At 45.4% G+C, this 26,539-nt stretch overlaps 1 protein-coding gene across 7 annotated transcripts in view; it reads left to right on the top strand.

Annotated features, from left to right (window-relative positions):
• LOC105472908 (SPARC related modular calcium binding 1) overlaps positions 1-26,539 on the top strand; it is a 149,911-nt gene that overhangs the window by 77,920 nt on the left and 45,452 nt on the right. For all 7 annotated transcript variants that reach the window (XM_011726503.2, XM_011726502.2, XM_011726501.2 and 4 more), the window contains exons 4-5: positions 16,528-16,627; positions 18,728-18,775. In XM_011726503.2, the coding sequence (XP_011724805.1) occupies positions 16,528-16,627; positions 18,728-18,775 (148 nt within the window). The remainder of the gene's footprint in view (positions 1-16,527; positions 16,628-18,727; positions 18,776-26,539) is intronic.

The raw sequence follows: 26,539 nt of genomic DNA, 5'->3' as shown, positions 1-26,539 counted from the left end.
CTTATTTCCCAGTAAGTTACATACAGCACTATCTCATTTAAAAAGTGTCTGCATTGTATTTCATTGTATGAATGTATCATGAATCCTGAAAATTTGGGATTAACTTCCCAGCAACTGTCTATTGTGTCAAAGGCCTTTTTTTTTTTAAGGTATTTGATGCATACTACCACATCGCTTTCCATAAATGTTGAGCAACCATGTGGTTGATTATTGGTTTGTTATCAGACTCATTCCCAAGACATTTAAATTTTTTGTGTAGATGGATTATAGTTCTAATAATATAGAATATAAAACTCTATTCATTATGTTATATCTGTGTGGAAAAAAAAGTGTTATGTTTCCTGTCTTTGAGCTCCATGGTCCAGGAACAATCTTTCTTGATATAGCTGTATGGGCACTACCACTTTTCCCATTTTCTTATTCTAACCACTACTTCCCTCCAACAGTACACACACGTACCTGATTTTTTAATTTCTTGAGGTCATTGCAAATAGGGTTCTATGTCCATGGATCCCTTGCATATAGGGGTCTGGGGAGATGTAATTTCTTCTTGATGATGCTTTGTTCTGAAGTTGGAAGCTTAAAAAATGTTCTATGACTTTTTGACAAAGGCAGTGGGCTCTACTGTCATTTCTGTAATTCTTACTATTGTATTTCCTAAAACCTAGGGAAATACACACTTGTTTCCTAAGTGCCTGGACTTGAGCTATGAAGCAGATCTTATTGTTCCGTTTTAGCTCCCCAACTCCACAGTATAGAACCGCATCTTCCTGACGTCGCCCCTGTAGACTCGAGTCGTGTGACTAGCTTGCCCTGGGAACACCTTGGTTTACTGTCTGGTCTTTCTTCTTTCACATTCCCAGCAAGTACTGAAGGTCTGGATGCTTCACATGAACTGTGAACCTTTGTTGGCCTGGACTGATGAAACGCTGGCAGGCTGAACATCCTCATAGGGTGGAAGGGGTTTGCCCTATCTTTGATGAGCCTGGAGGTCTAACAGGAGTCAGGGGCCATGGGCCTTTTTGTCTTCATGTGGGAAGATCTTGCCTAGAGCAACAGTGTGGCTCTCTCAGGCAGTGTAGAGGACTCTCTAGCTGCAGTACTGAGACCTGGGGTGCATCTGTGAGCTAGAATGTTTCTGAGCTTCTTCAGCCCCAGTTGGCCCCTTTGGATGCTGCAGAAAAAGTGTGTTTAGTGGGTGGTGCCCTGCTTTATAAAGACCTCCTGCCTTTTGGTCTGTGGACAATGCTAGCTTTTTTTTTTTCAAAGCAGTTAAAAGCTAAAAATTCAAGCCCATCCTTTATGTACAGATGGCATAAATGGTAAATGGACCCCACTGTTGGGCACTTATTGCTTTTCTTTTTCCTTTTTTGTTACATGCTCAAAAAACATATTATTGTTACAGTGTGAACATCTACTGTGTCCTGAGCATCTTACTACTTGTTTTACATGTGTTTTTCAGTGAATTGCTTTTGTTCCAAACAACCAGTTAATGTACAATGAAAATTTATACAAAATGCCTTCTATTTAGCACATAATTGTTGCTTAGCAGATGTTAGTTTTCTTCCTCTTTAGGTTCTTGGTTTGCTCAACTGTAAACTGGAAGAATTGAACTTGTTCAGAGGTTGGCAAACTGTGGTCTGTGGGCTGGCCACCTGTTTTTATTTGTTCTTTAAAAAAAATAACTGTATTGACATATAATTTGTGCACCATAAAAATTACCATTTAAAAATATGCAATGGAGTGGTTCTTAGTAAATTCACAGAGTTGTGCAACTGTCATCATTATCTAATGCCAGAACATTTTTATCACCCAAGAAGAAATCCTGTACCCATTACCTCTCTCCTCAGTCCCTGGCAACTACTAGTCTACTTTCTATTTCTATGATTTGCTTATTCTGGACATTTCATACAATTGGAATAATAATATTTGGTCCTTCTGCCTGGCTTATTTTAATCAGCATAATGTTTTCAAGGCTCAGCCTTGTTGTAGCATGAATCAGTACTTCATTCTTTTTATTGTCAAACAATATTCCATTGTGTAGATATATCCCATTTTATTTATTCATTCATCAGCTGATGGACATTTGTGTTGTTTCTATTTTTATTTTTTATTATTTTTTGAGATGGGGTCTCACTCTATTGCCCAGGCTGGAGTGCAGTGGCATGATCTGGACTCACTACAAGCTCCACCTCCCGGGCTCAATCGATCCTCCTACCTCAGCCTCCTGAGTAGCTGGGACCACAGGTGTGCAACATCGCACCCGGCTAAATTTTTGTACTTTTGGTAGAGATGGGGTTTTGCCATGTTGCCCAAGCTGTTCTTGAACTCCTGAGCTCAAGTAATATGCCCACCTCAGCCTCCCAAAGGATTACAGGTGTGAGCCACCATGCCCGGCGTGTTTCCATTTTTTTGGCTGTTATAAATAGTACTATTGTGAACATTTACATACATTTTTTTTGTGGGTATCTATTTTCAATTCTCTTGGTGTATACCTAGGAGTAGAATTGCTAGGTTATATGGTAACTATATGTTTATGCTTTTGAGGAACTGACAGACTGTTTTCCAAGGTAGCTGAACCATTTTACATTCCCACCAGCAATGTATGAAGGTTCCAATTTCTCCACATCCTTGTCAACACTTGTTATTTTCCATCTTTCTTATTAGTATCTTTTCTAGTGGATGTGAAGTGGCATCTCATTGTGGTTTTGATTTGCATTTCTCTAATGACTAATGATGTCAAGCATCTTTTCATGTGCTTTTTGGCCATTTCTATATCTTTGGAGAAATGTCTATTCAGATCCTTTTCCCATTTCTTAATTCAGTTACTCACATTTTCATTATTGAGTTACAAGAGCTCTTTATGTATTCTAGATACAAGACTCTTTCTTTCTTTTTTTTTTTTTTTATTTGAGACAGTGTCTCACTCACTCTGTCACCCAGGCTGGAGTGCAGTGGCACCATCTTGGCTCACTGCAACCTCTGCCTCCTGGGTTAAAGTGATTCTTCTGCCTCAGCCTCTGGAATTGCTGGGATTATAAGCGCGTGCCACCAAGGCCAGCTAATTTTTGTATTTTTATAGTAGAGATGGGGTTTCACCATGTTGGCCAGGGTGGTCTGAAACTCCTGACCTCAGTAATCTGCCTGGCTTAGCCTCCCACAGTGCTGGGATTACAGGCGTGAGCCACTGGGCATTAGATACAAGACTCATCAGATATATGATTCACAAATATTTTCTCTCATCCTATGGGTTGTCTTTTTACTTTCTCGATAATTTCCTTTGAAGCACAAAAGCTTCGTTTTTTTTTTCTTTTTCTTTCTTTTTTTTTTTTTTTTTTTGAGAGAGAGTCTCACTCTGTCACCTAGGCTGGAGTGTGGTAGCACCATCTTGGCTCACTGCAACCTCAGCCTCTTGGGCTCAAGTGATCCTCCCACCCCAGCCTCTTGAGTAGCTGGGACTACAGGTGCATGCCACTGTGCGGAGCTAATTTTTGTGTTTTTTGTAGAGACGATATTTTGCCATGTTGCCCAGGCTGGTCTTGAACTCCTGAGCTCAAGCAATCTGCCTGTCTTGGCCTCCCAAAGTGCTGGGATTACAGGCGTGAGCCGCTGCGCCTGGCCAAAAAGCTTTAGTTTTGAAGTTCAATTTATCTTTTTTTTCTCTTTTATTTGTTATAACTTCATTCCTTTTCATGTGTATATTCGGTTATCTCAGGACTACTTGTTGAGAAGACTGTTTTTCCATCTTGAATTGTCTTGGTCCTCTCGTCAGAAATCAGCTTATTTCTGGATTCTCAATTCGATTCCATTAATCTATATGTCTAGTCCTATGCCAGTGCCACACTCTCCTGATCACTGTAACCTTGTAGTAAGTTGAATACTTATTTTTTCTTTTTAATTGGACAGTGAGATGAGTGTTGTTATGCACTCATGTATGGGGTTGGTGCTGACTCTACTCACCAAGGCAGAGTATCTAGTAGGGGCAATGCACAGGAACCTGTACCCTGTGCTGTGGTCCTAGGTTTTGGGACAATGTCGGTACCCTTGGCATGATATTTGTAAGAAAAGGGAAAGGTTGGGAGAGAACAGTACCAAGTGGGGGTAGGAAACTTTTTAGAACCATCAAATGAGCCTTGTATATCTCTAAGAGCTCTCAGTCTCTGACAGGCTAATACTTCTTTGAATCTATAAGCAGGAAAGGGAATTCCTTTTCAAATTAGAAACTCTGGGTTGCAGGGAGCCTTGAAGTTGTAGAGGAGAAATGCTGCTGCCTGTCTGAGTAAAGCGATGGGCTTGTGCTGGTCCGCCCCGCCCCTCCCCCACTGGCGTATCCTCTGTGGGCATTAAAGTTCTCAGCACATCAAGATCTGGGAGGGTAGAAGCTGGAGCCCCAGTGAGCAGCAGCCAGCAGCCAGCTTCCCAAGGGGACCTTACTTTTGCCTTCCCGTGGGAGGTCCAGGTAGCATATAATTTGCAGTGAGTAAACAATCTCAGTTATGCAGTTATGAAATTTAATGTTTAATTTTGTCAATGATGGCAAGAGCAGGGTCTGACCCATTCATGTGCAGGAAGGATTTGTCTAGGAAGTGACTGGTCTAATCTCTTGCATGTGTTGGGAGCCTCTACTATCATCTTTTCAATGGGAGAACTGGTCCCCATGCCCCCATCACCCATCAGGTGCAAGGATGTGTGATAAGATGAGGGTGGATGGAGCACGCTTTGTGCTCAGAACACTGTCTCCATTGTGTTCTTTGGGGACTCGCCTATCCCACTCTCTGCTCTGTCCTGCTCTTCAATGGCTGTTTTCTAGCTGAATGGCCACTGTGAGTCCTCTCTCAGATTGGCTGGCATCATTTGCTTTGGAGTCAGTATGCAAGGTTTGGGTGCTCCCAGCTGGGCATCTGAGCTCCCCATAGCCCTTGGTGATTCTGTCCCTACAATTTGTCTATTGTGGAAATGAAAGGAGTGAGCTCTGGGCGGTATCTGCAGCTGCTCTTCTGCAATGCAGTATACTTGGGAGGGAGGGAAAGATGGAAGCCTCGTGCTCTGGCTTTCCTGCTGTCTCTGGGAGAGGAGAGGCTCAGTAATGGGAGGCTTCAGTCACTCTCTCTGCTATTCTTTTTTTTTGTGTGTGTGTGTGTGTGACAGAGTCTCACTCTGTTGCCCAGGCTGGAGTGCAGTGGTGCAATCTCGGCTCACTGCAAGCTCCACCTCCTGGGTTCACGCCATTCTCCTGTCTCAGCCTCCTGAGTAGCTGGGACTACAGGTACCTACCACCACGCCTGGCTAATTTTTTGTATTTTTAGTAGAGACGGGTTTCACTGTGTTAGCCAGAATGGTCTCGATCTGCTGACCTTGAGATCCGCCCGCCTCAGCCTCCCAAAGTGCTGGAATTACAGGCTCTGCTATTCTTTTTTAGATAATAATCATTGTCATCAACAATACCACTTTCTTAACCTATACACAAGGTTCCAGGCTGTTTTATATTTGCCTGACACATGTTAAGTTATTCAGTCCTCACTATAAGCACTATTGCATTCCCATTTTGTTGATGCGGAAATTGAACCACAGAGAAGCTGCGTAGCTTGCCCAGGGTCTCACAGTGTGCAAGTGGCAGAGTCAAACCCAAGTACCCAGGATTCAAACCCAAGTACCCTGGCTCCAGAATTCCTGATTCTAATCATGATTCCACACTGCCCCTCTAAGAGACATTGCCATCTCTTAAAGTGATGTTGCCAAACTAGGGCATCTCCAGGAGGGTGACTCAGGTGAGTAAAGTTGGGAAATGATGTGAGGAATGTCCAATGGAGCTGGAGATAACAACCAAAGGATGGATAAAAAGATGACCAGGCTGGGCACAGTAGCTCACGCCTGTAATCCCAGTAGTCTGGGAGGCCAAGGTGGGTGAATCACCTGAAGTCAGGAGATCAAGAGCAGCCTGGCCAACATGGCAAAACCTCATCTCTACTAAAAACACACAAAAAATTAGCCAGGTGTGGTGGCGCGTGCCTGTAGTCCCAGCTACTTGGGAGGCTGAGGCAGGAGAATCGCTTGAACCTAGGAGGTGGAGGTTGCAGTGAGCTGAGATGGTGCCAGTGCACTCCAGCCTGGGTGACAGAGCAAGACTCCATCTCAAAAATAATAATAATGATAATAATAGTAAAAAGATGACCAAAGGGATACCTGAGAGCCAGATCCAAACCTTTGTCTGTGAATGATAATAGTGTTTTATGTGTGGTCCCACAGCGCTGACCCGGCATCACCAAGTACAGTATATAAAAGTAGGATTCTGACTCGAAATAGGGAAGAACTTTTGACAATTAGCATAGCTCACAGACAGAATGTCTGACTCAAAGAGGACTTAACTTCCCATCCCGGAAAGTGGGCAAGCAGAGACCAAGTGGACATCCATCAGCCATGCCATGGGGGTGGGAGGGAGTGTTCCTACATTGGGAAGGGGGCTCAATTGATTTCTGAGGAGGAAAATGCCACTTTTTAGGATTTTATGAGACAAGAGCTAATGTCCAATCAGGTGGCTGGGCACACAGTAGGCCCACAACAGACATTTACTCAGGAAACTTCCAGGCAGAGCCATTAAGACACACATTTAGGGCTTTTGCCACTGCGCTGTGAGTGCACGTAACATGCTGGGAGGTGACCCAGCAGGTCAGTCAACTAAACTCTTCTGCAAAAGGGATCAAAATTGTTTTCCATGTCAAAATAGGAAAGAATAATAGGAACTCAGGTGGGAGGTGTGAAGACAGGAAAGTTTTATTAAAAGTGAAGTCAGATAGGAGATGCAAGGAAAGGCTCCACTCCTGCAGGCCACCTTTGTGCTCCCCACCAGCCAGCTTTCTCACAGTTCTCATCGGAGTAAAAGCTCCTATTTATGAGGGACTTGCTTATTAGGTATTTTTTTAAACATAAAAATATATTTGATACTTACCCCCCAAGACAGAAATAAAATTAAGGGAACAAGAGGTATCATATTTGCTGTTTACAAAACCCGGATCATTCTAGGCACCACACAGAGGAACAGGAGTGAAGACAGTGAAGTTCCTTGGGTCCCTGGAGCCCTAACACTCGGGTGTTCCAAATGTCTTTATATGTCCATTGTGGGGGATGCTGTTCAAACTTTTTGGAAAATACAAAAAATATTCTTCACCATATAATTGGAATGGTGGTCTTAACACTGACAATTAGGTACTAGTTTATAAATCACCCTACTCTTTAGGAGCAAAAGTTCATCTTACAGAAGGGTTGTAGAATTACGGACCTTCTGGATTAAAGGGGACCTCAGAGACATCTGGTTCATCTTCTCCCTCCTCTCCCTACCCCACTGCAATCCAGGGCTCAGGTTCCACTTACAGTCTCTCCCCAAGTAGTCGTCCACTTTCTGCTCGATTGCTCTCAGAGACAGGAAGCTTATTTCCATGATGACAAAATCCATAATGCATTTTGGGACTATTTTGTTGGAAAGTCCTCTTTACCTTGACTTGAGAGCTGTCTTCCTATAACTTCCAACAGATGACTTCAGTTCTAGCTATGGGAATTACAGAATCCACAGAAAGATGGATTGGAGATGGACACCATTATATCCTTGTGAAATCTTCTCTTTCAGCCAACAATTTATTTCCCTTGGCAGAAATCCTTAGTTCTAGCACTCATTCCCATATCATAGGGATTTATAGATCTTTCCTCTTGGCCTCCTTCTTCTGAGTGTAATTTGCCAAGGCCCTTCTTATAGGGCCTTCCTTATAGCATCCTTCCTCACACTGGACACGAGATTTCAGATGTGGTCATGAGCAGGCTGGGGAAGAACAAGGCCGTCTCTTGTTCTAAACACACCACTCCTAACTCATGCCATGTTGGCAGCCATGTCACGCCATCAACTCATAAAAAATGCAGTTGACGAAGACTCCCATATTTAGGAGGATTTGAAATTGAAGGATTAGCTTCCTTTCCTGTATCTCCTCTTAAATTCTGGCAGATGAGGTAAATATTCTTAAAGGAAAAATTATTCATTCCCCAATAGGCAATCCTCCCTAGACGTGGCATAGAGTGGGAGACAATGTCTACAGCCAACAAGAATAGAAGTGCTTTCAGGCTATGGCCTAGACTAAGCTTGTCCATCTCATGGCCCACAGGCCACATGCAGCCCAGGATGGCTTTGAATGAGGCCCAACACAAATTCATAAACCTTCTTAAAACGTTATGAGATTTTTTTAAAGCTCATCAGCTATTGTTAGTGTTAGTGTATTTTATATGTAGCCCAAGACAGTTCTTCTTCTTCCATTGTGGCCCAGGGAAGCCAAAAGATTGGACACCCCTGGCCTAGATCATCTGCAAAAGGGCAGGGGAAAAGGATAAAATCAGCATGTGCTGAGTGCATATCCTATATCTACACTGTTTTAGATGCTTGGTATATCTCGTTTTGTCTTCTTAATAATCTTCAAAGTGGTACCATGAACCCTATTTCGTAGATAGGCTCAGAGAAGTTAAGTGACTTTGCTGAAGTCACACAGCTAGCAGTGGAGATGGTATTTACACTCAGGTCTTTTTGTCTCCAAAACCATGTTTTCCCTTCTATTCCTGTTGCTTCTCAGTCAAACCTGACTAAAGATGAGGAGAAGATTTGTGCGATAATGTGTTCCAAACTGAGGAAAGGACAGCTCATGCTAGACAGACCAAAAGAATTACACCATCCCTTCCTTCTTTCCCCCTTACCCACTTCTCACTGCAGTCAAACTCTTGTCCATGTGTGAAATCACCCAGAAGATTTAATACTGCAATCACTAGATTCATGCATTAAAATACCATGTCATTAAAACATTGGGAATATAAAAGCTTTGGAAAGAAATAGGGTCACAAGGCCCCTTGTTCCCAAATTCTCACCTAGAAAAGTACTTGTTTCTTGGGTATTTCATGATAAATGCCAGAAAGTGGGTGGGATGCTCCTTTGACACAGTGGCTCTTGAAGTGTGGTCCCTGGACCCAGCAGCAAGAGCATCACCAGAGAACCTGTTAGAAGTGCAAAAGCTCCAGATGACTCCAGACCCAATGAATGCAGAAGCTCTGTGGGTGAGGCCCAGCAACGTTTTCATGAGCTCTCCAGGTGACTCTCATCCATACCCAACAAACAATCTTCTCCAGCAGCTTCTGATGGAGAGAGATGTTCTTGGGGATGGGGACATAAGTGGCCATCTCAGGTGATCAGTCTTCCAGCCAGAGCCCATGGCACCCATGGAAAACCACAACTGCTCAGACATCCTGTAGGGAATGCAGCCAAAAGGAAAACAGAGCAGCTGAAAATACTGCTCTGACATGAAGCCATCAGTAGGACCAACAGCAAGATGTTTAAATTTCACTGTGGATTAGCTTAATCCAAAAACCCTGCTAACCGATTTAGAGTAATGGGCAGATTAAAAAGAAAAAACAGTCTCATACTCTCACTGCCAAAAGAGAGTTAGAAAAATACTCACATTCCTTTTACTTGTAGTTGAATCTTTTCCCACTAGGAAATGTTCATATACATGAGAGCGGTCCTTTCATGACATGTTTTGTAGTTGCTACCAGGCATGCTGAATCAAGCCTGTCCCATTGCATATGGTTCGTGATTTCTATTTTGTGAAAGAAGCACAAAGAGATAGATAGGGAGAAATGAAGCCACAGGGTGAGAAGGCGCCATGCCTTCCATGGGATCCCAGTTGTCCTTGAAGTTCCGAGGCAATTCAGGATGGATTCCTTAGCAAATACATAGCTTGACAAAGCATTGCAAAAAGAGAGGAGGGGTTGTCACCTGAAGGAAATTATTTCAAGCATAGCAAACTGAGAGCCTGATACCTAGACTGCAGAAAAGTAGGATGGGGCAAAGTGAAAAAATACAGCAAGGCCTTGTAGTTCATTATACTGCTTTTTCCCCCGACCTCAAGCATGTTTCAGCGAACAGTAGTTCTGTCCAATGCTCCTTGTGTAAAAGTTAGGGGAGGGTCCCTGCATTTGTCCATTCTTGCAAAGAAATACTGGAGACTGGGTAATTTATAAAGAAAAGAGGTTTAATTGGCTCATGGTTCTGCAGGCTGTACAGGAAGCATGATGCTGGCATCTGCTCCACTTCTGGAAAGGCCTCAGGAAACTTACAATCATAGCGTAAGGGGAAGGGGAAGCAGGCAAATCACATGGCCAGAGCAGGAGCAGGAGAGAGGGAGGGGAGGTGCCACACAGTTTTAAATGACCAGATCTCACGAGAACTCACTATCATGAAAACCAAGGGGGTGGTGCTAAACATTCATGGGAAACCCAGCCCTATGATCCAGTCACCTCCCCCCAAGCCCCAGTTCCAACATTGGGGATAACATTTCATCATGAGATTTGGGAACATGCATCCAAACTATATCAGTCCCTAGTTTAATAAGTTTAGGAATTGCTGCAAATGGTATCTTTCTCTTAGGGATAAATCATTAATTGATGTAAAACTAGAAGAAGTTCTGCAGTAAAGAAATCTTTTAACTTTGTTTAACCCAATATTTTGAAAGTTATTTGGCCAGAGGATACTTTTATCCCTCATTATGTCTATTCACACCTCACAGAACACAAGCTGCATTCATTCATCAGTGTATCAAAGTGGAGAGAACAGCAGCCTCACGTTTCTGGAGAAAAGAGAAGAAAGTGGGCACCTGCAGAGAGACTGGTTTCCTCCCTGGTTTCCTAGAAAAGCAGGGGTGATTGGTAGGAGAGTGAAAGAACAAGCAACAAAGAAGCAACTCTGGGAGGTGAGGCCTCACACCTGCCCTAGAAACCCCCAGAGAACATCCCAGGGGAAGCAGGGCAGCCCACAGCAGGTGGAGGCCCAAATGCTACTCCAGAAAAGGCCTCTCATTGAAATGGGAGCAAAAGACTCTCTTCCAGCTGCCTCCCTGCTGGGCATATTTACATGACCCCAAAGAGTTCTATTTTCCAGAAAATTACAAGGCCCGAAGATACTCAGTTCCCTCAGACAATCAGCGCTTGCGGCCACTTCCTGTCTCTTTCTCCTTCCTCAAGGTCTGAGAACTTTCCATCTGCTGGGACAAGGTACTGGGAGCCAACTACTACTCTGTCTCTGGGCCTCAGTTTCCTCATTTGTGAAGTGTTTGGGTTAGATTGGTGACCTCTAAGGCTTTTTCTAGTCCATCAGTTCTGAAATTTTATGATTGCTTGAATATTGGGATTCCAGTGTCCTGTGCTGTTATTAACTAGCTGTGACCTTTGAACAAATAACTTCTGCTCTCTGTACCTCTCTTATAAAAGATTTGCACAAAGGGTGGCTTTGAGGCCCAAGTGAGATAATGCATAGACCTTCGATGGTGACTGAGAAGCCATCACGAAAGTGGAAGGTGGTATTTTTTGCACTGGACACGGCACCTGCAGGTGATAGTTGTCTATACGCGTTGTTCATCTGTCGGCCCCATTTCTGTCTGTGCTTTCTTCCCCTTTGCTCCCTGACTTTGCTTTACCCCCAGGAGCTGACGTTTCTCTGCTCATCGGTTGCTCCCCTGCCTTGTTGGGAGTGCCAGCCTGCCGCATCCTTCCAGGTGTTCAGAATTTGGGCTAATGTTGAAGATTAGCAGGATTAAAATAATTCAGGCCTGCCTTTATTTGGATGGAGGTTGGCCTGAAATATACCACTAGGCTGTTTATGTAAAGGGCTTCTTGCCAAAAATATTAAAGTGTATGAGTCAGAGATGAAACTTACTTATCTAGGAACACACTGCCTTAAAGGACCTTTGGGACCCCTAGTTACATTCTTTTTTTTGAGATGGAATCTCACTTTATTGCCCAGGCTTGAGTGCAGTGGTGTGATCTCAGCTCACTGGAAGCTCCACCTCCTGGTTTCAAACAATTCTCCTGCCTTAGCCTCCCAAGTAGCTGGGATTACAGGCATCTGCCACCATGCCTGCTAATTTTTGTATTTTTAGTAGAGACGAGGTTTCACTATGTTGGCCAGGCTGGTCTTGAACTACTGACCTCCAGTGATCTGCCTGCCTCGGCCTCCCAAAGTGCTGGGATTACAGGCATGAGTCACCGCACCTGGCCCCACGGCGCCCCCCCCCCCGCCCCCTGTTATATTCTACGATATAGTTACAATATAAGCAGAAGGTAACCTCACTTAGGTTGATGAGTAAACACGTTTTGTCCCTTAAGGAAGAGCCATCTGTTGACACTTCAGCTTTCCTAGGATGCTTCAGAGTGGGACAGGAGCAGATTTCACTATCTATATCTGTACCTTTTGGGCAAGAACAACCCTGAGTTTTGCGAACTGCACAGGGAGATATTTGAAATGGCCAGTTGCCTCATGGATCCTCTTGGCCTGGGCTTTTCTCAGAGATTAAGTCTGAAAGTTGACCAACTTGAGGCTCTTAGGGAAAAAGGAAGGGTATTACTTATTAATTTAAAAGGATAAATCTACAAGGGAGGAAGCTAAGCCAGGCAGAGTTTACATCTTGATCATTTATATAGAAACCATCAATTCAAAGAATTTACACCCTGATTGCTTTTCTGCAAGAAACGTTTCTCTCCTCTGCTGGCAATAGAACTATTTCTATGTGAAAACAAACATCTTCTTCTTCCACCCAGACCTTTTCAAACGTTTTGCTGACTTCAGACTGCCCCTTCCCCTCAGGCTGCTCAGAATAGGATGTTCTTTTGTCCTCATCAGATAATCTGGCTCTGGCATTTTTGAGTGTACAGATAGTTTGCTAAAATATAACACAATGATAATAAAAATAAATAGCTGAAAGTTAACTGGGCACTTACCCTGTGAGCTAAGTGCTTTATTTACATTATCAAATTTAATTCTCTTAACAACTAAGATAGGTATTATTGTCATGATTATCTTCCCTTTTTAAAAAGATAGACAGGCCGAGGCTTAGTGTGATTAAAAAGCTTTTCAAGGCTGCAGAAGGAGTTAAGTAGTGGAGCTGGGAAGTGCTGGAAGGCTGGCTGCAGACTGTCTCCATGTAACTTCTTTTTCTGCAAGAAGTCACCTTGAAAACTCCCTAGACAACTTAGAAACAACCTCTCATTGTGGAATCATGGGCTGATTCACTCGAGGCTCCTTCAGCTAAGAGCTTGTGCTCGGCCACTTCCCTCAGCTCCTGGATCTGAGACCTTGCTGGGGTCTTCTGTGCCGCCTTTTGCCCATGGCTGTCCCCACCCCTGTGGCACACCTGGGGCAGGCGTGCCCATTATTGTATACCCCAGCCCTCACAAGCACGTGGCAACAATTCCTTATTCGATTTCAGTTTTATAGGACTTGGAAGGAGCTCCCAGACTGGGATTTTGTAATATGGGCTCTCTTCTTTGGAGCCTGGACTGAGAAAAATGCTGAGGGCTCTGCAGAGAAAGGAGCTGTGTTTGGGCCTCTGGGCCAGCTGGGGGCTGGGAGACAGTGTTCATGTGCCCACTGGGATACAATGGGCACACTCAGTGAGAATGTGGACCCTCTGAGCCCAGAGGTCAGATTATATCCCCAGAAACAAAGCTTTGGGCTTAGCCTCTTACTCATGAATTTGCTTCTGTCCCCAGTAGCCTTGGCTGGGACTCTGTGCATGCTTGAGAGGAGGTGGCTTTCGAACCAGCCCGTTCTCTGCAGTCTGCTTGACTGCAGTGCCCAGCTCCCGCAGCGCAGCACCGGGCCAGAGACACAGCCTTGGGCGATGGACTTGAGGGCACAGTCCTCATGGAGACAGAGGCCTGCCTTGGCCATGGGAGTCAAGGTCCCTGGGAGTGAGTCAGCATAGCCATTCAGCTCCTGGAACAGGTTTCCCCAGAGGTGATTACAGGCCAAGGAGGAGAAAGCAGCCTGCCAGGCTCCATTAAATTGCTGCCACTGGTGAGGAACTATCTCTAGGAAATATCCCCTGTAGGGTGGATGGAGTCTGAAGGGATCAACTCCACATTTCCAGCAGCATTTCCCACCCAAGTCTGTGGAGGTTACTAGAGGAGATCTGGCCTTTGAAAAGGCCGGCTTGCCAGGCATTTCTGGCACAGCTGAGAACAATCCTTACCACTGCCACTCCATATCCGGCCTTCACTGGGGGCCAAACAATGGACTTCCTTACCTTCAGGTTTGACATTGTTATCCCCATTTTATAGATGGGGCTCAAAGAGCTGAGTGATGTGTCCAGTTCATAACTGGCTGGACCAGGATTCAAATTCAGGTCTGTCTGGATTTGTTTCCTTTCCACCATTAAGGCTCCTCAGAAAGTAGCGTTGACCTGACCCGAAGATATTGCTGTTGGATGAACATTTGGGGTAGCAACCATGACCATGAAAAGAAGTGGGCGTGGGACATACTACTGGAGTAAAGGCATTGATCGGAAGACCCGAGCAGCGTCTCAGATGCAGGAGCTGCGGGAAGTGCCTCATTTATACAACATGCAACTTTGTGGTAGGAACAAGGGTCCCCCTATCTTGTCTTATCCTTGATTTCTGTTGATAGGTCCATGGTGAAACAACTCGTCTTGGGGGAAATGACAGTGTTTGGTGCCCACACAAGAGCAGAAGCCTTTCTATAGCTTTTCTGCCTTTGTGATAACTCTTGGATTTCACCCAGGCTGTCAGATCTCTTGTCTCACTGCTCCCTTCCATCCCTTACCACTCAATTTGTATGCTATTACTGTCTAGCCTTGCTTCCAATATGTCCTTGATTTCAAGAGGCACATTTTCTTCACACTTTAATATCTTTGCAATTGGCACACATCTTATAATTGAGATCTACATTTAATGTAGTGGGGCTGTTTAAATTGACATTGCAATTTTATAATTGATGGAGACCAAGAATTGAGGAAATATGATAATGGATGCCTTTATTCAACCCATCAATCACCTACAATGAATGTCAGGCATTCTGTTAGATTCTGGGAATGTAGAAATAACTAGCATGCAGTCCCTGGGGTCACAGTCTTGAGAGGGGGAGTGGACTAGATAAATCAACAGCTAGAGCTCACAGTGATAAGGGCTCTGATTTGGGGGGCCCCAGGGTGTGTGGGAGGATCAGAGGAAGGAGGCAGGGGAAGCTGGGACTGCTTTGAGGAGGTGTATCACAAAGGAGGAGGGGAATACGAGGGATTAGGAGTAGGTGGGAGATGGGTTGGGGAAGGGCATTCCAGACAAAAGGAATAGTTGGAGCAAACAAAGACTAAGAATCAGGAGAAACTAGAACGTGTTTAGGAGCATCAAAGGGTTCTGTGGCCAGCGTGGAGGGTGTGTGCCAGGACATGGGCATGAAATGAGGCTGCGGGAATAGATGGAGGCAGATCATGGAGGACCTTGAGTGCATGCCAATGAGTTTCATCTCTATCCTAGATCCCAACATGAATCACTGAAGGATTCTAAGCAGGGAAGTACGCCTCACTGTGTGTTTAGGAACTCCAGATTGAAAGCAGGATAGCGGGGTGGGGCGGGAGGTGGTGGGTAGGGCGACAGCTACTGGAAGAGAAAGAAGAGCTACGCTGAAGGATGCAAAAAGCCTTATTCCTTTTTGCTGTTCCCAGGCAGGCAGACCTGATCTTGGAGGCTTGAGGAAGATCACACAGTGGTGCAGCGGGGCATCTAGAAATAAACCTGCAGGTTTTACCCCCTTGCCTTAACCTCATCATGTGTGCCCTCATCTCAAGAGAGCCACAAGATCAATAGGCAAGCTGATCTATGAATGGATGCTGGGAAAAGCTAGACAAAGAAGAAAAGCTTACCACTGGTCTCTGCTTGTTAAAGAAATGTCATATCAATCATATGTCATATCACTGGTCTCTGCTTGTTAAAGAAATGTCATGTCAATCAATGGCGACATTCCAACTTTTACTTGCCAAATTAGTTCAAGGGTTAGAATTTTTGACTGGGTACGGTGGCTCACGCCTGTAATCCCAGCACTTTGGGAGGCTGAGGCACGTGAATCACTTGAGGTGAGGAGTTCAAGACTACCCTGGCTAACATGGCGAAACCCATTTCTACCAAAAATACAAAAATTAGCCAGGTGTGGTGGTACATGCTTGTAATCTAGCTACTTGGGAGGCTGAGGCAGGAGAATCGCTTAAACCCAGGAGGCAGAGGTTGTAGTGAGCCGAGATCATGCCACTGCACTCCAGCCTGGGTGACAGAGTGAAACTGTGTCTCAAAAATAAGGTGGGTTAGAATTTTTTATAATTGGATAGGAGCGTATGCCAGTGCTAGAGAAAACAAATGTACAGGTATTGGTGAGAATCATCTCAGGAAAAACACAGTATGATGCAGGTATAAAGTGTGAAGAGGAGTAAGAAAGAAGTGGGTGAATTGCTGTGGTTTGCATGGGCGTCCCACAGCAAACATGTACCCAGTGCTGTTCAATGACTGGACCACCCATGAGAGACACTCTGGAGACAGATGTGGGGATGAGAGGTGGAAGGTGCTCTTTCACCATATGGGTGATGCTTTGAAAGGGGTTGGAGATGAGTCTTGATATTGTGACAGAGACTTATGGTTTTCTTCCGTTTTCACTTCCCTGAACAGGTGCAGTGCCATACTTACACTGGGTACTGCTGGTGTGTCACTCCGGATGGGAAGCCCATCAGTGGCTCTTCTGTGCAGAATAAAACTCCTGTATGTTCAGGTACCGTAGGGAGGGGCGGGAAGAATGAAAAGGGTTGGAGAGAGACCCGTTGGTTGGTCTCCTGCAGCTTGTGGGAGAACCTGTAGAAGGTTGGTGGTGGTGGTGATGAGCCTTTTTCTAGGTCAGGGAGGATTCTACTCTAACATGCTTGCTCAGAAGTCAGCAAATGATAAGGTATGGCAGTGTATGCCGTGTGTGTGTCTTTACGGATTTTGAGTTTAGATTTTTGGTTCAATGCTAAGCACTGGCTGTAACCTCATAGAGCTGTGGTGGCGTGTAAGTTACTAGCTTGTGTGCTGATTCTGATTGCTAGTGGCTCTTGAAGTGCTTTATTGAGATGGATTTTGAGACCACCTGGGAGCTCAGCATCAAAGGCTGTGGTTATCAATTAGTGATAACCTGTCATGAGAGCAGGAGAGGAGAATGGTGGCTTCTGTGTCATATACTCACCACCCCTGAAGAATGTAATGTAGAGAAATGGAAAATCTTCCTAACAGTGGCCCTTAAATCTGACTGATCACCAGCAGTATCTGGGAAATTAAAGAGAACCCAGATATTGAGGCTTCCCCTTGTACATTCTGATCCAGGAGGCCTGGAGGGAGACCTGAGGTCCTTGTTTTTATGAAGTCTCTCAGGTGATTCTGATGATTAAACAAGTTAGCAAACTATTGCTTTATAGTGATCCATTGGGTTAGTCCATAGCAAAAATTAAGTCCTTTCTATTCCCAACTTAATAAGCAGAGAAATTGTGCTTTTAGGTCCATTTCATGGGATTGTGGATTAGGGATTTTTACAAGCCCCACAGTGTCCACCTCCGTTCAGATGGTAAAAGACTCTGAGTCACTCCCTTAATTCACTGTGTGGCTCAGCTCTCTCAAAAAAGCCTGTCCCACCCATCAGCTGATTCATATTTCTTCATATCTGTGTGCATAGGGTTTTATTGATTTTCTTATTTTTCATTTTAAGTGCAAACAAAGTATAAAACATTATGCTAAAACCTATGGGAAATTCCAAAGGCTGACAGTCTTGCTATCATAGCTTTTTCTACTTGCTCTGTTACATGAAGGAAAAAGAAAGTGGAAAGGGCTATTAGAATCTACATTGGGAAACCCAAATTTACAGGTCGAAAAGGGAAGTTTACTTTATTTGTGGTTTACATGGAAACTAGAAACCTTAATTGGGGTTGGGGTAGGGAGGTACAGGAATTAGCTCTCCTTTCAAATGACCTGGAAAGTTTCATTTAAAGCAAACAAACGACTAGAAACAAACCATGCAGGATAATATGTTTGAGTTCTCACAAAACTGGTACGTGGAGAAGGAGTATGACATGGATTAGGGAAATAGAGATTCTTTTCTTTTGGCGGGACTCCACAGATGCCCTTCTGTGGGTGCACCGGTTGTACCCTGCCTGTGTGAGGCTGGACCTCAGCAGAAGACAGGTGCCACAGGGTCAGGACTGGAGGAGGGGGTGCACAGAGCACCCTAGTATATGCAGGGCAAATGCTTGGGCGAACATACCTGCTACCCGCTCCTGGAGGAACAGGCTGTGTCTAGAAAATTGTTTCCATGCCTTAGACTGTTTTGGCCCATTCAGTACAATTGGGCCAACAATTTTCTACTTAATGCAGATGGAAAATCGCTGATTTCCTGTCCTAACCAGCAAGGGATGTCAATCATTGCCTTTGCAGTAAAAGGGAGTTTCTTTTCAGTTGGCCTTGCTGACTGAATATGGCTCCGAACATGGAACTGGTGAGAAGCTGGGGAGATGGGGGTGTAAATGTGAGGGGCAGATATTGGAATTTTCAACGGGAGAGTTATATGAGTGTGGACTTTTGTAAAAATGTGGTCAAGACTGTTACCAGGGAACCTAGAAATCATAGTTCATCTCAGCAGTGCTGGGTTATCAGTGACATTGATGTTAAACAAACCCCACTCAACATGTGTATATGTACTGACATTGTATATAATATTCTTAGATGTGTATACAATACATATATACATGACCATATACTCATAATATCAGGTTTTGCCAACTCTTTGAAAGAAACCAACCGCAATGCATTCTGAGTGGCTATGTTTTTGTTTCCCTTCTCACCCAAGGTTCAGTCACCGACAAGCCCTTGAGCCAGGGTAACTCAGGAAGGAAAGGTGAGTGGAGTTTTATGCTTTATCTAAATGTTTGCTTCCAAAGATGGTCCAAACAGGATTTCTTAGATGAGATAGAAGGAGCTTGGGGTGAAAGCCTAATGTGTCCTGCAGAACATCTTCTCCATTCTTATTCCATGTTTCTTCTCTGAAGCACCTAAGGTAAGTAAGGCTCATACAGTGATGGACACCAAGCTCCCAGAATTCCCGAGGGAGGTGAGTGAGTATAGAGCCCAAAGCTGAGAAGGACCTTTAGAATGTGAGCCCTGGGAGTCTTGGTTCCATGGGGAGCTCAGTCAATCAACTACCAGTATAGCCAGCGTTAAACCAGAGAGGATGAGGAAGGTAGGGTGCCCAAGTCTGCCCTTGACTCTCTTGTTGTGTAAGCACATTTGGACATTTTTCCCCCTTCACTGATCCTCCTTCATAATTGTCCCAGCACATCCAGATTCTCTTCACTAGGGTGAGGTGGCTTTGTGGGTGTGCGACCTGTGCAGTTGTTATCCTGAAATTCTGAATAATTCTGTCTTTGAGTTCCATGGGACAGTGAAGAGGCAAGTGAGTGGAGGAGAGACACATCACATGAGTGTCTGCTGAACCTTGTCACCCCATTAGCACAAAGCTTTTGTGAGGTGTACTATGTGTCTTCCACAGCATGCTTAAAATTTTAATTTTTCTTTATCTAGGACAATACTAAGTAGCAAATTAAAATAACACCATGACAAGGTAAGAGAGAGAGACTATGGAATAAAGGACAAAGCTTTGTATTTTAGTGCCTTGAGTGGCACTTTTCCCTGCTTTTTGAACGAGAGGCCCTGCATTTTTACTTTACACTGGGCCCCACAAATTACGTAGCTGGCATCTGTCTGAGGGCTGTTTATTGGACCAGCCAATATGAGCAATAGGTCCCTGGAATATGCTGATCATAGTTTTTAGGATGGAAGACAGTTGGAGGCTTAAGATTCACTGCCACTGACCTCCAGGACAGCATACGTGCAGAGCTGGTAGTTGAATGGAAAGCAGGTGTGCATTTCATCTTGTGTGCCGCCTCTCCAGGACTCCCATCTCAGGCTGAGTTTGAGCCTTCCCACCTGCATCTAGGCCTTGGAAACTACATGCTCATCAGGGCCCATGTGGAGCCTTGGCCTTGCTGAGGGTCATTGTGAAGTTCACAGGCTTGTCCTGTGCACACACAATTGCAGGGAGACCAAGGTAAAGCCCTGGGCCCTGCCTCCAGTGCTTATGCCATGGGACAGGAAGAAGAGGCGAAGTCACCCACTCTGAATGCAGGAGATAAGGATCTGGAGAACCTGCTGCCCCCAAATGCAGGTGCTCCAAGAAGATGTGGAAGTGGAACAGGTGTTACCACCACCCACCAGAAAACAGGGACCAATGGGCCTCTGGGCAGAAATGAGAAAGTGGTTGGAAAAGGGGAGAAGTGCTTCTTCAGGTCCTTCCCAGGGCAGGAGGAAACTGCCATAAGTGTCGGTGGTTCCCTCCTAGGTGGGGAAGTGGGGAGAGAATCTACAAAGACCTGAAATCACCAACGCTGTGAGTAGCGTGTGTTTACTGGGACTGGAAAAGGAAGATGCCTTCAGGTTTTCTATTGCGTGTGTGTGTGTGTGTGTGTGTGTTTCTAGCATAGCATTTTTAATTTTTATGTTTTAAAGACAAGATCTCACTATGTTGCCTAGGCTTGCCTCAAACTCCTGGGCTCAAGCAATCCTCCCACCTCAGCCTCCCAGGTCGCTGGGACTACAGGCATGCACTGCTTTTAGTTTTGCTTGTTGTAATGGGAATCTTCAGGAACATCACCTTTATTCCTGGGCATGAGGTCCTGGTGGTAGGAAAGAAAAATTGGCAATCATGCCAAACTGACCACCCAGATTCCCCTCCTCCTAAAGGATCTGAGTATATGATGCTGAATAAAGTGCACACACACTAAACAACTGCCAGCCATGGGATTCTGGTTCTTAAACTGGACAGAGAAGTGCTTTCCAGGGGGATGTGGCTTTGCACCCTGTGGACAGCAATGAGAGACAGACCCGTGGTCATCCCAGGCTCTCACTGGTCCAGTTAGAAGAGGCGGCGGGGAGGGTGGGGGCTGGGGATGTCAGTTTACAGTCAACAGTGAGCACCCTTTGTTCCTCTTTAGCTCTAGGGTCAGCTTCCAGAGCCAAAAGAGGGTAGAGGAGCCTGATTCCTCCAGGGGTGATGCAGGAAATGGGGGATAGAATCTGAAGCCTTTATCTCAGAGGGATAAGCCGTTCTCAGTTCCCAGCTCTTTACTCCCTTGCCCTGGATGGGTCCCTTCCTCCAAGGTGGCTCTGCAGAGGCTTCCTCTTTTGTGCAAAGGTCAGGACAAGGCCCTGGTGGGGAATGCTAGGACTCATTCTCCCCTGGAGTCTTAAATTCTATTTAGTGGCCTCTCTTTCCCTGTACTTTGAAGGATCCGATTAGGTGTTGGATCCTCTTCTCTTTGTCTCCTGTGGGCAGTGCAGTGAAGAGCAGGTTCGGGCCACCTGTAGGACGCCACACCTGAAGCCACACCTGTCCAGGAAGCTGGGGTTTGAATGGGGACAGGGTGCGAGAGGGCATTAGTAATATCCTGTGTGGACCAGCCAAGGTTCCTCTTTCAGCTGCCACTTAAGAATGGAATGTGCTCTGGAAGGCAGCAGGTGGGAAGACACAAAGGCCCCTTGTCTGAACTTGTGCCCACACACGGGTTTTCCTAGGAGGCATCTATTTCCCTGAGGCCTGCTGCAAAGAGGTGCTAGGTCTGCACCCTTGTGCAGGGTGAGGGATATGGCCAGAAAAGAGGTAGGGCAGAGGTCTGGAGGTGTGAGTGGTAGGGGACGGTAGGGCAAGGACGGGACCCAGCCTTCTCTTTCCCTAGCTTCTTGCCTTTTTAAATATCCTCCCCTGACCGGGCTGGGAGGGATTGGCTGTCCCTCCCAGACTGGAAGGAATGAAAAGATGTATTGTGTGACCACGGAGAGTCTGGTCGCCAGCCAGGAATTAGTTCTCTGAAGGAGAGGAGGAGAAAGGCAGAGCAGAAGGAGGCTGGGGGAGGAGGCCCAGAGAGACAGCAGAAGGAAGGGAGGAGGGAGAGAGGCTGGGTTGTAACAGGTCACAGCCGTTTGGTCCGAGACAGGATGCCTGGGTGGCTGTGGCTCCTGGATCCACAGGTGTGGGGCCCCAGGGAAGAAGTGGGGGAAGGAGGGGGAGGCACTGTTATCTTACCCAGATGCACGTGCTCCAGGAGGGGAGGAGGGTCAAAACTTCAGACTATTTACTTAATCCCTTGGAATGTCCTTTCCTCACTCTGTTCTTTGGGCCCCTTGTGTTTAACGGACTCCTTTATGGGCACATGTGTGGTAATTAACACGTGCAGTGTAGGTCCTGGACCATGTGTTTGAGTTTCAAATATCCATTGATCTGGGGCAATCCCATCCTGGCTGCCCCCTCCCCTTCTTATCCTTTGGTCCTGGCCCTTAAAGAGACGTGTGTGTGTGTGTGTGTGTGTGTGTGTGAGAGAGAGAGAGAGAGAGGGGGACGGTGCACACGTGCATTCACATGTGTTTTATGGATGCTACAGAGGAATATCAGAAGAGACCAAGAGGGCCCCAAACAGCCCCTTTAGCTCTGAAAATGCGCTGCTAAAAGAGTTGAAGGCTGAAGAAGTAGAGATAGAGGTAAAGTTTTGGTTTTCATTGGAGTCATCCAAAGGAAAGTAGATGGGAAGCAGAATGGTTTCAGAGATCAAAAACGTATCCTGCAGCAGCTTTACCTGGCTGTACCAAGGCCTGTGGATTTTTCTGATGGGACTCTTTTTGGGGTCTCAATGCTAATTACCCTAGGTGATTTGAGGAGCTTCCAGGATAACTGAACACAGGTTCAGGGGCTGGCCCTGCTCTTCATTGCTTGTGAAGTGCAAGGAGGGAAGGAAGTTCTTAGCCTCTGGTGGGATGAAGGGGGGCAGTGATGAAGAGTGATTAAATGAAAGGATATGGAAAAGCACTTGTGAAATGATTTCTGGCAGTTCTCTGCGAGCTTTTGACTTCTCAGTGCCCAGAACATCAGAGGCCATGGGGTGATGCTGTGATAAATGGCAAGTGAAAATTCAGGGTCACCAGGAATTTTCTGCAGTTTGCATTTTTCCCCTAAGAAGTCTGGGAGTTAGTTGTTTAAGGAAAGTAAGAGAAAAATAAAAATACTAATAAACTCTGCTAAACTTTTCTGCACGGGCTTCTGTATTTGTCAAGCTAGTCTTGGAGAGGGGCAGAACTTCAAAAATCCAACCCGCCTTTAATTTGCAGAGCTTAAAAAGAAAATCTCCCACTGGCTGTTCCATAGTATATGCTCCAAGTAAAGAGTGAGTCATATTTATTTCTCCAAGGTCCCTGTCTGTGTCTCTATTTTTGGAGCTGGGTCTACAGGTTGTTGCCAACTTGGAGAACTTGTCACTCAAGCAATGGATGGAGCAGCTCTGAGCGGCAGGCTTAGGACAGGGACAATGGCTGGCAAACATCCCAGACGCAGGGCACTGGGTGGCTCCCAGCCTCAGCCCTCATGAGGTGTTAGCACACCTGAAGGAGGGGAACTTCATTGCCCTGAGCCTGGCAGAGCCGTGTTGGGCTGGCTGTCGAGGGACATTCCACATGTGAAACATCACTCCTGCTCACGTGACTTAAATCTCTTCCCTACTACCTCTTTTTTCTCTTCCCCTAGCACCCCCAGGGGTGTGGGAGGCTGAATCTGTAGCTGATCTCTTAGCATTGCCATCAGATGGGCTGGGCTGGGTTTGGATGGAGATGGGCAGCTGATGACCTCCATGCTGTTGGCTTCTGCTCACATGGCTTTTCCTGGAGAAGGATTCACTCGGATTCTTTGCCTACTGAAACAGAACTGCGCCTGAGCAGCTCCAAGCCCGAGAGAGGCAGCTCTTTTGCTTTCTGGTTCTCCGAGCTGTCTCCACCAAGCCTGGAATGTTCATATACCAGCTTCGCAGAGGTCAGTTTCAGAAGGGGTGTGCTTGTGTGCTCACACATGTACCATGTCTCCCTCCTTCCCACAGCTAACTGCTCCGCCAGCTTGGCTCCAGCTACTCAACCCCCTCCATTTTGGCCCATATTCCAGGGTCTCTGAAGAAAAGTTTATGCATGAACAGCACTAGACTGAGAGTTTGATTTCTTGCCATATCCTCATCTCCAAGGATTGAGAGAAAATAAGATTTAGGGATCTGGAAAAAGCCTCTTAGGCATAGATTCATTTGAATCCCTGGTGGTATTAGTAACCATTGATATTTTATGCTTGGTGCTCTTACTCAGCAAATATTTATGGAGAACTTACTAAATGTCAGGCTTGTTATCGTCACTAAGGACCCAGGGATGAGTATAACAGTACAAGTCCAGGCCTCACCTCCTGGAGCTCTCATTCTAATGGTTCTTAGCCTTTTATGATGGAGGTTATTCATCTTCAGGTGTAGGAAAATCCTCCCAGGGGAGCAACAGGCTTCTGTAAGCTCGGGGAAGTTGCCACCTCTGCAGGGGAGGGAAGGCAGGTGGCCCCTCCAAACAGCCCTGTGTGGTAGCTCCTGTAGCCAGAGCCTCCAAGGAAAGCCCCTTGGAGGGGGTGGCCTGAGCTGAGCAAAGCCCTCTGCCGGGTTCCTGAGCCCTCTGACTAGTGCCTTTGTGGGGCCTCTGAAGTCCAGGTGAGAGAGCTCAGAGCTTGTCAGGCCAATGAGAATATGTTCATTTGCTCCCTGCTCCCTGCCTAAGTTCCAGTGTGGCACAGCAGCTTGCAGAGAGGCAGGGATGTGGGCACACAGGTGGACAGGCCTTGGGCCTGCTTCTGACCCCTGGTCTCCAGCTCGGAGGGCCACAGAGTGCGTGTGGTAAAGGCCGAGGAACTGTCTGTCACTCTCAGGTTCCATTGCAGCGATCCTGTGCTTACAGAAAGAAACATGTGAGATTCAAGGGCTGTTTATTCTCAAGTTTCTTCGGAAAGGCAATGGAACTAGTAATAGCTGAAACAATTTTTAAAAAGAAAAATAAAGTGGGAGGAATCATTTTACCTGATTTTAAGATGAATAAAGCTAGAGTTTTAAAGATAGTGTTCCTCCACAAATAGGAACAGATGCATAAATCAATGAAACAGAATAGAGGACCCGGAAATAGACGCACAAGCAAACGGCGCTGTAGCAGTTGGACATCCACCAAACAAACAAAATCAACAAATCAGCCCCAAAGCCTCAACCTAAACCTCAGGCCTGATATGAAAATTAATTCAAAATGGATCACAGATTTAAATGTAAAATGTGAAGCTATTAAAACTTTTAGAAAAAAACAAGAGAAAATCTTCACCACCAAAACATGATAAAATAGTGTATATAAATTGAACTTTAAAATTCACTCTGCAAAAAGTGCTGTTAGATAATTAACAAGAGTGACAACAATAAAAAACTACAGCCTGGGAAAAAATATTTACAAACTGTTTATCTAACATAGGACTCATATCTAGAATAGATAAACAACTCTTAAAGCTCAGCAGTTAAAAAACAGTTTAATTAGAAAATGGTGGCCTGGCATGGTGGCTCACACCTGTAATCCCAGCACTTTGGGAGGCTAAGGTGGACGAGTCACTTGAGGCCAGGAGTTCAAGACCAGCCTACTCAACATGGTGAAACCCTATCTCTACTAAAAAAAACAAAAAAAACAAAAAAAAAAACCACACAAAAATTAGCCAGGCATGGTGGCACGCACCTGTAATCCCAGCTACACAGGAGGCCAAGGCAGGAGAATCACTTGAACCCAGGGGGTGGAGGTTGCAGTGAGCCAAGATTGCTCCATGGCACTCCAGCCTGGATGACAGAGTGAGACTCCGTCTCAAACAAACAAACAAACAAACAAAACAAAAAATTAGCCAGGCATGGTGGCATGCGCCTGTGATCCCAGCTACTCAGGAGGCTGAGGCAGAAGAATCACTGGAACCCGGGAGGTGGAGGTTGCAGCGAGTGAGATCATCCCTCCAGCATTGGTGGCAGAGTGAGACCCTGTCTCAAAAAGAAAAAGTAAAAATTGTCCAAATGCACAAATAGACATTTCACCAAGGCAGACAAACAGAGGGCAAATACACACACAAGAAGAGGCTCAGCATCCTTAGCCACAGGAAATGCAAAATAAGTCCATGGCAGGATGTCACTACATATCTATTAGGAGAGATGAAAGAAAAAGTAGTGCCAACACCAAATGATAGTGAGGCTGCTGAGAAACTGGACCTCTCATACATCGCTGGCAAGAATGTAACATGGTATAGCCACACTGCAAAAATACTTTGGAAGTTTCTGAAAAACAACTAAACATACATTTACCATATAATCCAGCGGTTGCACTCCTGAGCATTTATTCCAGAGAAATGAAAATGTATGACCATACAAGAAAACCTATACACGAACAAGAAGCAGCTTTATCTGTAATAGCCGAATGTAGAAAAAAAAACAAACCCAAATGTCCTTCAGTGGGTGAAACAAACTGTGGCACAGTTGTACTGCCCTACCCACGGTCAACCATGGGCTGAAAATATTCAATGGAAAATTTCAGAAATAAACAATTTGTAAGTTTTAAGTTGTGAGCTGTTCTGAATAGTGTGATGCAATCTTGCACTGTCCTGCTCCCTCCCACCTGGGATATGAATCATGACTTTGTCCAACATACCCATGCTGTGTACCATCCCTGTCACTTGGGGCTGGCTCTGTTACCAAGTGGA

This window comes from Macaca nemestrina, chromosome 7, assembly GCF_043159975.1.
Source record: "Macaca nemestrina isolate mMacNem1 chromosome 7, mMacNem.hap1, whole genome shotgun sequence".
Taxonomy (NCBI): Eukaryota; Metazoa; Chordata; class Mammalia; order Primates; family Cercopithecidae; genus Macaca; species Macaca nemestrina.
This window is presented reverse-complemented; position numbering and strand designations above follow the sequence as displayed.